At 42.3% G+C, this 13844-nt stretch overlaps 1 protein-coding gene across 1 annotated transcript in view; it reads left to right on the top strand.

Annotated features, from left to right (window-relative positions):
* sec63 (SEC63 homolog, protein translocation regulator) overlaps positions 1 to 13844 on the top strand; it is a 141356-nt gene that overhangs the window by 88449 nt on the left and 39063 nt on the right. Inside the window, exon 10 of the mRNA XM_072499956.1 lies at positions 3806 to 3938. Within this exon, the coding sequence (XP_072356057.1) occupies positions 3806 to 3938 (133 nt within the window). The remainder of the gene's footprint in view (positions 1 to 3805; positions 3939 to 13844) is intronic.

The raw sequence follows: 13844 nt of genomic DNA, 5'->3' as shown, positions 1-13844 counted from the left end.
GGAGTGGGCCATCTGGCCCTTCGAGCCTGCTCCGCCATTCAATAAGATCATGGCTGATCTTTTGTGGACTCCGCTCCACTTTCCTGCCCGAACACCATAACCCTTTATTCCTTTTTGATCTCTGCCTGAACATGATCTCTGCTTCTGTGTTCTGTGCCTCAATTGATTAAGGCTTAATGGGTGGCACGGTAGCACAGTGGTTAGCACTGTTGCTTCACAGCGCCAGGGTCCTGGGTCAATTCCCAGCTTGGGTCAATTCCCAGCTTGGGTCACTGTCTGTGCTGAGTCTACACGCTCTCCACATGTCTGCATGGGTTTCCACCGGTGCTTCAGTTTCCTCTCAAGTCCCAAAAGACGTGCTTGTTATGTGAATTGGATATTCTGAATTCTCCCTCGGTGTACCCGAATAGGCACCAGAGTGTGGTGACTTACGGGATTTTCACAGTAAATTCATTGAGATGTTAATGTAAGCCTACTTGTGACACTAATAAAGATTATTATTATGTCCCATATGCCTTTTTCACTACCCTATTAACCTGCTCTCCAGCCTTCAGAGATTTATAGACAAACATGCCAGGGTCCCATTGTTCCTCAAAACCTCCCAGTGTCATGCCATTCATTGAATGCTTCCTTGTCAAAATACTCCTTCCAAAGTGTTTCACCTCACACTTTTTAGGGTTAAATTCTATCTGCCCCTTATCTGCCCATTTATACTTTTAAGCCTGCCAGCACCTCCAATACCTTGTCACCCCTATTTGCTCAAGAATCTTAGTCTCTCTCCCTGGGTTCCATACCTACATCATCCCGTCTATATCTTCCTGTAACCTAAGGCACTCAAACTCACTGTTAACCACCTGGCCAACCTTTGTGTCACCCACAAACGTCCTGATCCTACCTACCCCCAAAATAGTCATCTATGTTGTTTATTTAAATGACGAATAAGAGGGGATCCAGCACAGATCACTGGACACTGGCTACCAGCCACTAAAGCAACCATCTGTCATCATCCTCTGTCTCCTACAATGAAGCCGGTTTTAAATCCACCGTATCAAATTACCCTGTATCCCATGTGCATTTGCCTTCTTTATAAGTCTCTCATGTGGGGCCTTTGCTGAAATCCATATAAACTACATCAACTGTACTGCCCTCATCTCATACCTGGTCACCACCTCAAAAAAAGTCAGTCAAATTTGTTGGTACGGCCTCCCCCTGACAATGCAATGCTGACTATCCCTGTCCAAGTGAAGATAGATTGCCTCCTTCAGAAATTTCTCCAGCAGCTTTCGTACCACTGACGTGAGACTCACTGGTCCCTGGCTTAGCTCTACACCCCTTCTTAAATAGTGGAATCTCATTAGCTGTCCTCCAGGCCTCTGGCACTTTCTCCGTGGCCAAAGAGGAATTAAACATTTGGGTTAGAGCCCCTGCAATCTCCCCCCTCTCCTCCCTCAGCATCCTGGGACACAATTCATCAGGACCTGGAGATTTGTCCACTTTTAAGCCTGCCAACACCTCCAATACCTTGTCACTCCCTATGTCAATTTGCTCAAGAATCTCAGTCTCTCTCCCATGGTTCCATACCTACATTCTCATTCTCTTGGGTCAAGACCGATGTGAAGTATTCGTTCAACACTCTACGAATGTCCTCTATTCCACCCACAGATTTCCCCCTTGGTCCCTAATGGGCCCAATTCCTCCCCTGGTTATCCTTTTCACATTCATATACTATAGAATATCTTGGGATTTTCCCTACTTTTACCAGCCAGAGCTTTCTCATATTCTCTCTTTGCTTTCTTAAGCACTGTTGCTTAACAGTGCCAGGGACCTGGGTTCGATCCCCGGCTTGGGTCACTGTCGGTGCGGAGTCTGTACGTTCTCCCCATGTCTGTGTGGGTTTCCTCCAGTTGCTCTGGTTTCCTCCCATATTACAAAGGTGTGTGGGTTTGGTGGATTGGCCACGCTAAATTGCCTCATAGTGTCCAAAGGTAAGGTGGGGTTACAGGGATAGGGTGGAACTGTGGGCTTAAGTAGGGTGCTCTTTCAAGGGCCGGTGTAGACTCGATGGGCCAAATGGCCTCCTTCTGCATTTGAGATTCTATGTTTCAATGATCATTTTCTGTACTCCACTTCTGCCTTCGCAGATTTGTTCCCCTCATACTTGCTAAACTTTCTTTTTCTTCTCTTCGTTTCCTGAATCTCTCTGGTCAACCATGGTTCCCTGGGCTTGTTACTCCTTCCTATCACCCTCAAGGGGACATGTTGGGCCAGTAATGTTCCCATTTCCTTTTTGAATGCTCCCCACTGCTCTTCTGTAGATTTCTCCACAAGTAACTCTTCCTAGTATACCGTGGCCAAATCCTGCTTTATTTTACTAAAATCCACGTTACTCTAATCCCAAACCTTTTTTGCAACTTGTCTATTTCTTTGTCCATAACAAGCTTAAATTGTACCATATTGTGGTCATGCTTAAATTGTACCATATTGTGGTCATGCTTAAATTGTACCATATTGTGGTTGCTATCACCAAAATGCTCCCCCACAAGCACCTCAACTGCCTATCCGGCTTCATTCCCCAGAATTAGGTCTAGCATTGTGCTGTTCCTGTTGGACCCTCTACATACATGACCTAACATGTTCTCCTGTCCAAAGATGGGCGTGGCACAGGTAGCACAGTGGTTAGCACTGTTGTTTCACAGCATCAGGGTCCCGGGTTCAATTCCCAGCTTGGGTCACTGTCTGTGCAGTGTCTGCACGCTCTCTCCTTGTCTGCTTGGGTTTCCTCCAGGTGCTCCGGTTTACCCCCTCAAGTCCCGAAAGATGTGCCTTCACCTAATATAATTACCCTATTATTATTTTTACACCCCTCCACAAATTGTGCACATATTTGCTGCTCAATTTCCCGCTGACTATCTGGGGGTCTTGAATAAGCACCTTGCAATGTTTCTGTCCCTTTTGTATTCCTAAACTGTACCGACAAAGCTTAATTTGATGCCCCCTCCAAGATATCACCTCTCCTTGCTGCAGTAACTGACTCCTTAACTAATAATGCAATGCCTCCTCCTCTTTTACTCCCTCCTCTGTCTTGCCTAAAGATTCTATGTCCTGAGATATTGAGCTGTCAATCCTGCCCCTCCCTCAACCATGTCTCCATGATGGCTAATGTATCACAATTCCACATGTCAATCTTTGCCTTTAACTCATCCATTTTGCCTGTATTACTCCATTTAGCCTCTTCATACTTCCTTGAAACTTAATACCGTTCTACTCCCCTGACCTGATTGTTTTTCTGGATTATGCTGTGTCCCTATTCTGCTAACAGTGTGTGTCCCCTCCCCCTGTTGAATATCGATTTGTGAACAGGACCCCAGGGGACTCGTGAGCTACCTGCCTGTTTCTCTTGACTGCTTGGTCATCACTATGTCCCTTCAGCTGCGGTGTGACCACCTCTCTAAACGAGTTATCCACGATTCTCTCAGACTCGCGGATGCTCCACGGTGTCCCCAGCCGCCGTTCCCGCTCTGAAACCTGAGCTTCCTGGGCTGGACATACTGCATACATCCTGGTCCCGGGGACGGGAAATGTGCCCGGCGACACACCTAGAGCAGGAGGATTATGTCAAGGTAGGCCCCAGTGTAAAAATAACACTCCCGATGCATTCCTCATATAGATTATCTTTCAAATAAGAGTCATAATGCAATGTTAAAGGTATATTTTACATCTGCAAAACATGTGTCCCGTTTTCTTGTTCAGTAAAGATTCATTCTATTACAGGGGAAAAAAACCATATGTTTTTCTCTCATGGCAGCTTATCCGAGAACTTGGTAATGTTAATGAGAAGAAGAAGGAGCTTCCATTTTGTTTACCATACAGCGTAAAGTCCAGAGTTCTGCTCCTTGCACATATTTCCAGGCTGGACATTTCTCAAACACTTGAAGAAGGTACAAATAATTCATAAGACTGTGAATTGAATGGAATAGAATGGGGGCAGAGAAGGGAAAGGAAAGGTGAAGCACTTTTAATTTTCTAACAGGAATGAAAAGATTGTCAATGGTCCATCTATGCAAAAGCTTCAATTCACAACATGTTAGATTTGTATAGCTTTCATTTTTTTAATCAAACTTTTGTTTGAAGTTTTGTTTGGAGATTGTTGCTGATGCAATTGATTTCTAATTACTCCCTGATATATAATTACAGTTAATGATAGTCAAGAAATAAAACTATAGCAAATCTCTTGACATTTGCTGTTTGCCATTTATTTTTAAACTATTTTTATTGAATTTAAAAATTATAAACAAAATAATCTAAAACAATTAAAGTTACAATGCCAAAGAACATGGCAAAAAAATAAAAGGCACAAATTAACTTAACCCTCAACATTAAATTAAACCTCTTAACAACTGACTGTGACCAGCTCTTTAAAAAAGGAAATGAATGGCTCTCATCATAGGTAGAACACTGACCCCCCCGAATGATGTGCTTGTGCTTCTCTAAATGTAAGAACGACATGAGGTCACCCAACCAAGCTGAGGCACTGGGCAGAGTAGCAGACCTCCACCCAAGCAGAATTTGTCTCTGGGCTGTTAACAAGGCAAAGACTTGGACATCCCCCCCCCCCCCTCCCCCGTCTGCAGCACTGGTGGCTCTGATATCCCAAAAATGGCCACCAGCGGACATGGCTCCAGATGGACATTAAGCATCTCTGACATGGTATTAGAACCATAGAACTCTTATAGATCCAACTGCTTGTCCCATCCCATAGAACCATAGAATAGAACCATGGAACTCCTACAGTGCAGAAGAAGGTCATTCGGCCCATCAAGTCTGCACTGGCCTATGAAAGAGCACCCTACCTAGGCCTACTCCTATGCCATATCCCCATAACCCCATCTAACCTGCATATCCCTGGTCTCACAACTAGTCTACCTAAACAGCACTTCTTTGGGCTATGGGGGGGAAACCGGAGCACTCAGAGAAAACCCACGCAGACACGGGGAGAAAGTGCAAACTCCACACAGTCACCCAAGTTCTAACCACTGTGCCACCGTTACACCCTGTTGAAGAAAGAGACCCAAAAGTTTACTAACTTGGGACAAGACCCAAATGTATGAGTGTAGCTAGCCGGCCCCTGAGAACACTGCTCACACCTGTCTTCCACCCCAGAGGAAAATCTGCTCATCCCTGCCCAGGTCAGATGAGCCTTGTGCACCATCTTGAATTTGATCAGACTAAGTCGAGCACAAGAGGATGTGGAGTTGAGCCTGTGTAGAGCCTCGCTCCATACCTCATCATCCAGAATAGGACCGAATTCACCCTCCCATTTTACCTTTACCTCATTCAATGGAGCAGAAGAGGGGGAAGGACAACATTTAATAGGCAACATGTATTGGCTGACAATTGCCAACCCTTGACGAAGCCTGAGTGGTCACGAGATCACCCCTGGGAGACAGGGCTCCAACCGCAGTGCCAGCACCTTTGCAAGTAACTTAATGTCTGCATTTAAAAGCGAAATAGGTCGGTACGACCCACATTCTGTAGGCTTAGAAAGATAGAGGCCTGCACAAGTGTAACAGGCAACGAACACCTAGTCAAGGATCGTTGAATATATCTAAAATTAGAGGGACCAATTGTAAACTACTTTTAAAAAAAATCAATGGGAAAGCCATCAAGGCCAGGAGTTTTACCCATCTGCGACACCCAATGCATTTCCTCATTTTCCTGGGCCCAACGGAAATTGCAGCTCTTGCTGCCTCTCCTTCTCCACCAGTGGGATGGATAACACACCCAAAAGATCCGTCATGGTTGAGCTGAAATCTTCGGGTACTCCGATCTGTAGGGATCCCGATAAAATGTTTCAAAGGCCGGATTGACCTGAGGCAGGAAGGAAGCCAGTTGAGTCCGATATATACCCAATCTCGCGGGAAGCCACCTACTGTCTCAGCTGGTGAACTAAAAGGCTACTGGCTTTCTCCCGTATAGCTTTCCGCGCAAAAGAAACATAACCACCATAAGTGGTTTGATTTGGATTTGTTTCGTGAAAAGTATTGTTCTGCGTACAGTCCAGACAGATCATTCTGTACATGAAAAGAAAATACATGAGGGCAAACATAAAATACACGCTGTGCATACATAGACACGCTGTGCATACATAGACACAATCATCGGGTGAAGCATACAGACGTGTAGTACTGCTGAGGAGAGAAGATGTGTGAAGAGATGAGTTCAGTCCATAAGAGAGTCGTTTAGGAGCTGTTTTTGAATCTGTTAGTGTGTGTTCTCAGACTTTTGTATCTCCTGCCTGATGGTAATAGCATTAAACAAGAAATTAGAGACCCACGCGGTAAAGGAACTCTGTGATTATGGGTGATTTTAATCTGTATGTAGATTGTGCAAATCAAATTAGCCACAATGCCGTACAGGAGGAATTCCTGGAGTGTATACGGGATGGTTTTCTGGACCAGTACTTTTGTGGAACCAACTAGAGAGCAGGCCATCCTAGATGGAGTACTGTGTAATGAGAACCGAATAATTGGCAATCTAGTGTGCGAGACCCTTTTTCATCAAGATGGAGAATGAAGTAATTGATTCTGAGACTAGGTCCTGAATCTTAATAAAGGAAACTACAATGATGTGAGGTGCAAGTTGGCTATTGGGAAACCTTACTTAAAGGGAGACTGGCTAGGCAATGGCAAACATTCAAAGAACACATGGGAAAACTGCAACAATTTTTATTCCTGTCTGGCACAGAAGTAAAATAGGAAAGGTGGACAATCTAATGCATAGAAGGGAAATTAGAGATAGTATTCGATGCAAGTAAAAGAAGCATACAAATTGACCAAGAAAACCAACAGATCTAAGGATTGGGAGCATTTTAGAATTCGGCAAAGAAGGACCAAGGGATTAAGTAAGATGGGGAAAATAGAGTACGCGAGTAAGCTTGCAAGGAACATAAAAACTGACTAAAAATTTCTATCGGTACGTGAAGAGAAAAAGATGGGTGAAGGCAAATGTAGGTCCCTTACAATCCTAAATAGGGGAACGTATAATAGGGGACAAAGAAATGGTTGAGCAACTAAACACATCCTTTGGCTCTGTCTTCACAAATGAGGACACAAATCCGATACCAGAAATGCTAAATGTAGGGTTTAGTGAGGGGGAGGAACTGAAGGAGATCAATATTAGTTGAGAAATGGTGTACAAATGAATAGGATTGAAGGCTGATAAATCTCCATGGCCCTGATAATCTACATCCCAGAGTACTTAAGAATGTGGCTCTAGAAATAGTGGATGCATTGGTGGTCACCCTCCAGGATTCTATTGACCAGTGATTTTCAAAGTGGGTTCTTGACCCGCGGATGGGTCGCCGGATCGTGTAGAATGGATTGCCAAAAGGTCACCACAATGATCCCCAAATATCACATGACCATGTTGACCGTTTTCACTCTAGGTAAATTCTCACTGCATTACAGTGTATCACCGCGCAAGGCTGATGTTGGAGCCGGTTCCATGGACTTCCTTGCCTCTCTGGGCCAGAGTGTAGTTGGGCAGTTTGCAGTCAGATACCTGTAAAATTCTCTTTGGGTGGCTTATCCAACTACTGTGTTCAACGTCAGGATCTATATTATTTCTTGAGTTCAGTGTATCACTAACAGACCCCGTGCGTCTTTTATCATTCTCTCAGTTAAGCTGGACATTCAGTCTCCTGCAGCAGTTGGGGACCAAGTGCAATGTGTCCAAGTTTGTAGACAGCACTAAGATGCGTGGTAAAGCAAAAAGTGCAGAGCATACTGGAAGTCTGCAGAGGGATTTGGATAGTTTAAGTGAACGAGCTAGAGTCTGGCAGATGGAATACAATGTTGACAGATGTGAGGTTATCCATTTTTGTAGGAATAACAGCAAAAGGGATTATTATTTGAATGCTAAAATATTAAAACATGCTGCTGTGCAGAGGGACCTGGATGTCCTAGTCCATGAGTCGCAAAAAGTTGGTTTACCGGTACAATAGGTGATTAAGAAGGCGAATGGAGTTTTGTCCTTCATTGCTATTGTTATGGGTCAGGGTTTAGAGAATCCTAAAGTGTATCATGGAGTTCACCTGACCCACAAGTTTTAATAGATTGTGGTATGGGGAGCACACAGCTCGCTCCACAGGTATGGTACAGCAGAAATGGGCCAGTATTTTTAAAAACAAAACAATGTTTATTCTATGAACTCCAGTTGACCTTTTTAAAACAAACAGTGAATATCTTAGCAACCATTCATTCAAAGATAACCCCCAAAGAATACAACACTAAGTAATTCTTTAAGCTGTCCTCTTAGCATCCAAAAGACTTAACAAACCTTTAAACAGGAGCACATTAGGTTCACATTCACTATTGAGAACATTTAGAATTCTGAATTCACCAAATGATCCAGAGATAGTCTTTGGATGGCAGAGCTCAACAGGACAGCTCTTTGTTTAACTTCAGCTGCAGCTCACTGGAAAACCCAGACACACCCAAGCTTTTTCTAAAAAGTGAAACTAAAAAGCAGAACCAGAGCTCAGCTCCACCCGCACTCTGACATCATTGCAGTAACATGAGCAGCTAACCATTTCTTAAAGCGACATTCTCATGACACCTCCCCCAAGAAAATAAAATAAACCATCAACTTCAAGATGGTTTCATTTTTCACCTTTTCACCATCCTTTAAGAAATGCACATAGTAAATATACTTAATCGTTGCAAAAAACAACACCCGCAAACAGGTATAATAATAGTCCAATTTGTTTTGTTGTTCTTCCTCCAACTGAAATCCTTCTGTTCATCACATTCGTGACAAAGCATCGGCTATCATGTTTTCCCGTCCTGTCACATATACTATTTTTAAATGAAATGGCTGTAACAATAAACTCTAGCGAAATATCCATGCATTGTTATTCCGGAATCGCTCCAAAAACGTCAACGGATTATGATCAGTATATATAATGGTGTCAGATGGATTGCTGGTCACTTAAATGTGAAAATGTTGCAAAGCCAGCACCAAACTCAAAGTCTCCTCCTTAATCGTTGAATACTTCTTCTGGTGAGAATTCAATTTCTTTGAAAAATAACCAACAGGCCGCTCTAGCCCTTCGTCGTCATCCTGTCGAAGCACCGCACCTACACCCACATCGCTCGCATCAACAGCCACTTTGAATGGTTTGGTATAATTTGGGTGGCTAACACCGAAGCAGTGGTGAACACAGCCTTCAGGCCGTCAAATGCCTGTTGACACTCCGCTGTCCACTGGAATTTGTTACGCTTCTTGAGCAAGTCCGTCAGTGGAGCGACCACATTGCTAACATTTGGGACAAATGTCCGGTAAAATCCACTCATACCAAGAAATCGCATTATTTCCTATCGTCGTGTTGAGAGTATCGGAAACTCCCCAATAACTTTTGTTTTCACATCCCGTGGGACTATTCGACCCTGTCCGATTGTATGGCCAAGGAAAGTGACATGGGCTTTTCCAAATTCACTTTTGGCTAGGTTTATCACCAAACCCGCCTCCTGAAGTCGATTGAATAAGTCCATCAGATATTTTAAATGTTCTGTCCATGTCTGGCTGAAAATTACCAGATCGTCGATTTATACCGCACAATTGGGTAATCCTGAAACAACTGTGTTAGTTAACCATTGAAATATGGCTGGGGTGTTTTTCATGCCAAATGGCATAACTTTGAATTGGTATATACCATCTGGTGTCACAAAAGCTGAAATCTTCTTCGCCCTTTCAGATAAAGGTACCTGCCAGTAACCTTTAAGTAAATCCAGTTCAGAAATAAAAGCTGATTATCCCACTTTCTCAATGCAATCCTCCAAACGTGGGATAGGGTAAGAGCCCGTTCTTGTAACTGCATTAACCTTTCTATAGTCCACACACAACCGTTGGGTACCGTCTGGTTTAGGTACCATCACCATGGGTGAGCTCCGTTGGCTGCAACCCACTTCAATTATGCCATTTTTAAGCATACTCTCAATCTCTTTGTTAATCTGTGCCAATTTTAAAGGGTTAAGTCTGTATGGATGTTGTTTGATTGGAACAGCATTTCCCACATCTACATCAGGTATAGCCATTTTAGTACATCCCAATTTATCTCTACAAACTTGCCCACGTGAGATCAGTAACTCTTTCAGGTCAGTCCGTTGTTCCTCTGGAAGGTAACTCAACAATTTATCCCAACTTTTAAGAACATCCTCATTTTCCAATTTAATTTGAGGTATGCCAAATTCACGGTCATCTGGATTTGGTTCATCACTTTGAGTTAGAATCATTAAAATCTCCTTTTTCTCTCCTTCCCTTTCAAAGTACCTTTTAAGCATATTCACATGACACACTCGGGGAGTCTTCCTTCTATCTGGTGTTTTTACCACATAATTCACCTCACTTAATTTCCTTTCAATCTGATGAGGTCCACAAAACCTAAAAGGTTCACCTACCACTGGTAACAACACTAAAACTTTATCTCCAATGGCAAAACTACGAACTTTGGATTTCTTGTCCGCGACCCATTTCATCACATTTTGTGCAACTTTCAAATGTTGTCTCGCCAATTCACCTCTATTAAATCGTTCCCTAAAATTTGACACGTAATCCAATAATGTAATTTCCGATTTCTCACCCACCAATTTTTCTTTAATCAATTTAAGTGGCCCTCTTACCTCATGACCAAAAATTAGTTCAAAATGACGAAATTTGGTTGACTCATTAGGTGCATCCCTAATTGCAAACAGTACGAATGGAATTCCTTTATCCCAATCCTCTGGATAATCGTGACAATAAGCCCTCAACATTGTCTTTAATGTCTGATGCCACCTTTCTAACGCTCCCTGCGATTCTGGATGGTACGCAGTTGATTTAAATTGTTTTATTCCTAAGCTATCCATAACTTCTTTGAATAACCTTGCGGTAAAATTTAATCCTTGATCCGATTGTATTTCTGTGGGTAGTCCATATCTCGTAAAGAATTTAAGTAACTCCTCCACAATCTTTTTAGCTGTAATATTACGTACTGGAATGGCCTCTGGAAACCTAGTAGACACATCCATTATAGTCAAAAGATATTGATTCCCACTTTTCGTTTTACGAAATCAATTAGGACCCTTGTAAAAGGTTCCGCAAATGCTGGAATGGGTATTAAGGGCGCTGGTTTTATCACTGCTTGAGGTTTCCCTATCACTTGACATGTGTGACATGATTGACAAACTTTAACTACATCTTTATGTCATCCAGGCCAATAAAAATGTTTCTGGATTTTAGCTTGAGTTTTCCTTATTCCCAAATGACCTCCCACTGGTACTTCATGTGCAGCTCGCAACACCTCCTTTCTATACCCGACCGGCAATACTACTTTATGAACTTCTGCCCACTTTTCATCCGCCTGCATATGTAATGGTCTCCATTTTCTCATCAAGACATCATTTTTACGGTAATAACACTCTGGTATACACTCAGATTCCTCTTCCGTATATGCTTTCTGATACATCCGTTTTATTTTTATATCTTTCTGCTGTAACTCCGCCAATTTTCCTGAACTAAAAATATCCGCCTCATCCTCCACCTGTTCTTGTTCTTTTTCAACCATCTGATCAAAAATTGTTTTTGATAATTGCACTTCAACTTCATCTTCACTCTTTGATTTCTCCTCTTGTCTTAACCTGTGACTTTGTGACCTTGTTACTACACAATCCGGAAAAATCCCAGGATATTCGTCCTTCAACACTTCAGTTGTCTGATTTTCCACTGGCTTATCAACCACAGTAGGCATCACTCCTGCCTGCGATCCAGCTATATCGTTACCCAAGATAAAACTGTATTCTTGGACAAGATAGTTTCTTTATTACTCCTACTACCACTTCACCACTCTTCGCTGGACTTTCCAACCTTACCTTATATCATGGAACACTACTCCTCTCACACTGAATTCCACATATTACCACCTTTTCTGGCAACATTGTTCCCAAACTACATAATGCCTCATCTCTTACCATTAAAGATTGACCATCTCCCGTATCTCTTAAAATTGTGACTTTTTTTACCTCTTCCTGATAAACATGAGTAAACTTTACCCACACAAGTAAATTCTTTAAACCGACATCTGGCACCTTCTTATCAATCACCTCTTGAACAGTCTATTCAATCTTCTGCTTTTCTTCAATCATAGCCTAGTTTATTACAGTGAAAACATTTGAAACTTTTCATTTCTTTTCCACGCTCCTGGATTTCTTTTTTAATCTGAGGTACACTCTCCTTATTATCTCCCATCAGATCACCTTTACCTTTGCCACTTGAGTATTTCTCATGTCCCCAGTTTCTATCCCTCACAGGCTGAAACTGATGTCAGAACTAATTCATAATCATCTGCCATTTCTGCTGCTAACCTCACAGTTTTAACCCTCTGTTCTTCCACATGAGTTCTCACTACATCAGGAATTGAATTTTTAAACTCCAAGTATAATTTCTCAGAGCTTCATACGTTTGGTCTATTTTCAAAGCTCTTATCCGCCTATCAAAATTACTTTGTTTGAGCCTTTCAAACTCCATGTATGTTTGACCAAATTCTATCTTTAAATTTCTAAACCTTTGTCTGGTGAGCTTCAGGCACTCGAGATGGATTTCTTCACCTCCTCATACGTCCCAGATACCTCCTCCGGTAGTGATGCAAACACTTCGCTAGCCCTACCTACCAGCTTTATTTGAATCAGTAATACCCACATGTCCTGTGGCCATTTCATTTGTTTAGCTACCTTCTCAAATGAAATGAAAAAGGCTTCTACGTTCTTGTCAAACCTTGGCACTGCTTGGACATATTTAAATAGATTCCCACCACGCCTTTGACTATGACGCTCTTTCTCACTATCCTCATCACTATCATCCAACTGTACGTTTCCCTTTACGCCTGCCAATTTTAACTGACTTATGTTTCATAGCCATTTTCTGAAGTTCAAACTCTCTCTTTCCCTTTCCTCGCTATCTCTTTCTTTTTGTTCTGCTGGGGCTATTTCTTTGTTTCTTTCATCTCTCTCCTTTTCTTTTTCCCCGATCTGTATCTCCCTCTCTCTTTTTCTCTCATTGCATATTCAAGCTGCTTTAATTATTTTTCATGTTCAAATTGCTTAATCTGCAACTGGATCTTTGCCATTTCTCATGAGTCAGGCTGTATCTCAGGCAACTTTAAATGCTTAGCCACCGCCATAATTACATCATCTTTTCGCATTTTGTCAGGTAATGTTAACTGCAATGTTTTTGCCAAATCTAAAAGTCTGCTTTTAGTCTCTGTCCGTAAGGTACGGCGTGTGACTGTCTCCACCCCCAAAAACATCTGAGCCTCTGAAAGAGCCATTGTCCACACCACACTCCCTACTTAAACTAAAATACCACACCTGAAAAGCAACCACAATATACTCACCCCTCACTGGCTTTAAGTTCACTAAGCCAATCCAGTAGATAGACTTTTATCCCCCTCGAGCCCCCAATTGTTATGGGTCAGGGTTTAGAGAATCCCAAAGTGTATCATGGAGTTCACCTGACCCACAACGTTTCATAGATTGTGGTATGGGGAGCACACGCCTCACTCTACAGGGATGGTACAGCAGAAATGGACCAGTATTTTTAAAAACAAAACAATGCTTATTCTATGAACTCCAGTTGACCTTTTTAAAACAAACAGTGAATATCTTAGCAACCATTCATTCAAAGATAACCCCCAAAGAATACAACACTAAGTAATTCTTTAAGCTGTCCTCTTAGCATCCAAAAGACTTAACAAACCTTTAAACAGGAGCACATTAGGTTCACATTCACTATTGAGAACATTTATAATTCTG

The sequence above is a fragment of the Scyliorhinus torazame genome, chromosome 4 (genome assembly GCF_047496885.1).
Source record: "Scyliorhinus torazame isolate Kashiwa2021f chromosome 4, sScyTor2.1, whole genome shotgun sequence".
NCBI classification, from domain to species: Eukaryota; Metazoa; Chordata; class Chondrichthyes; order Carcharhiniformes; family Scyliorhinidae; genus Scyliorhinus; species Scyliorhinus torazame.
The sequence above is the reverse complement of the archived record's forward strand: the minus strand, read 5'-3'. Positions and strand labels throughout refer to the sequence as shown.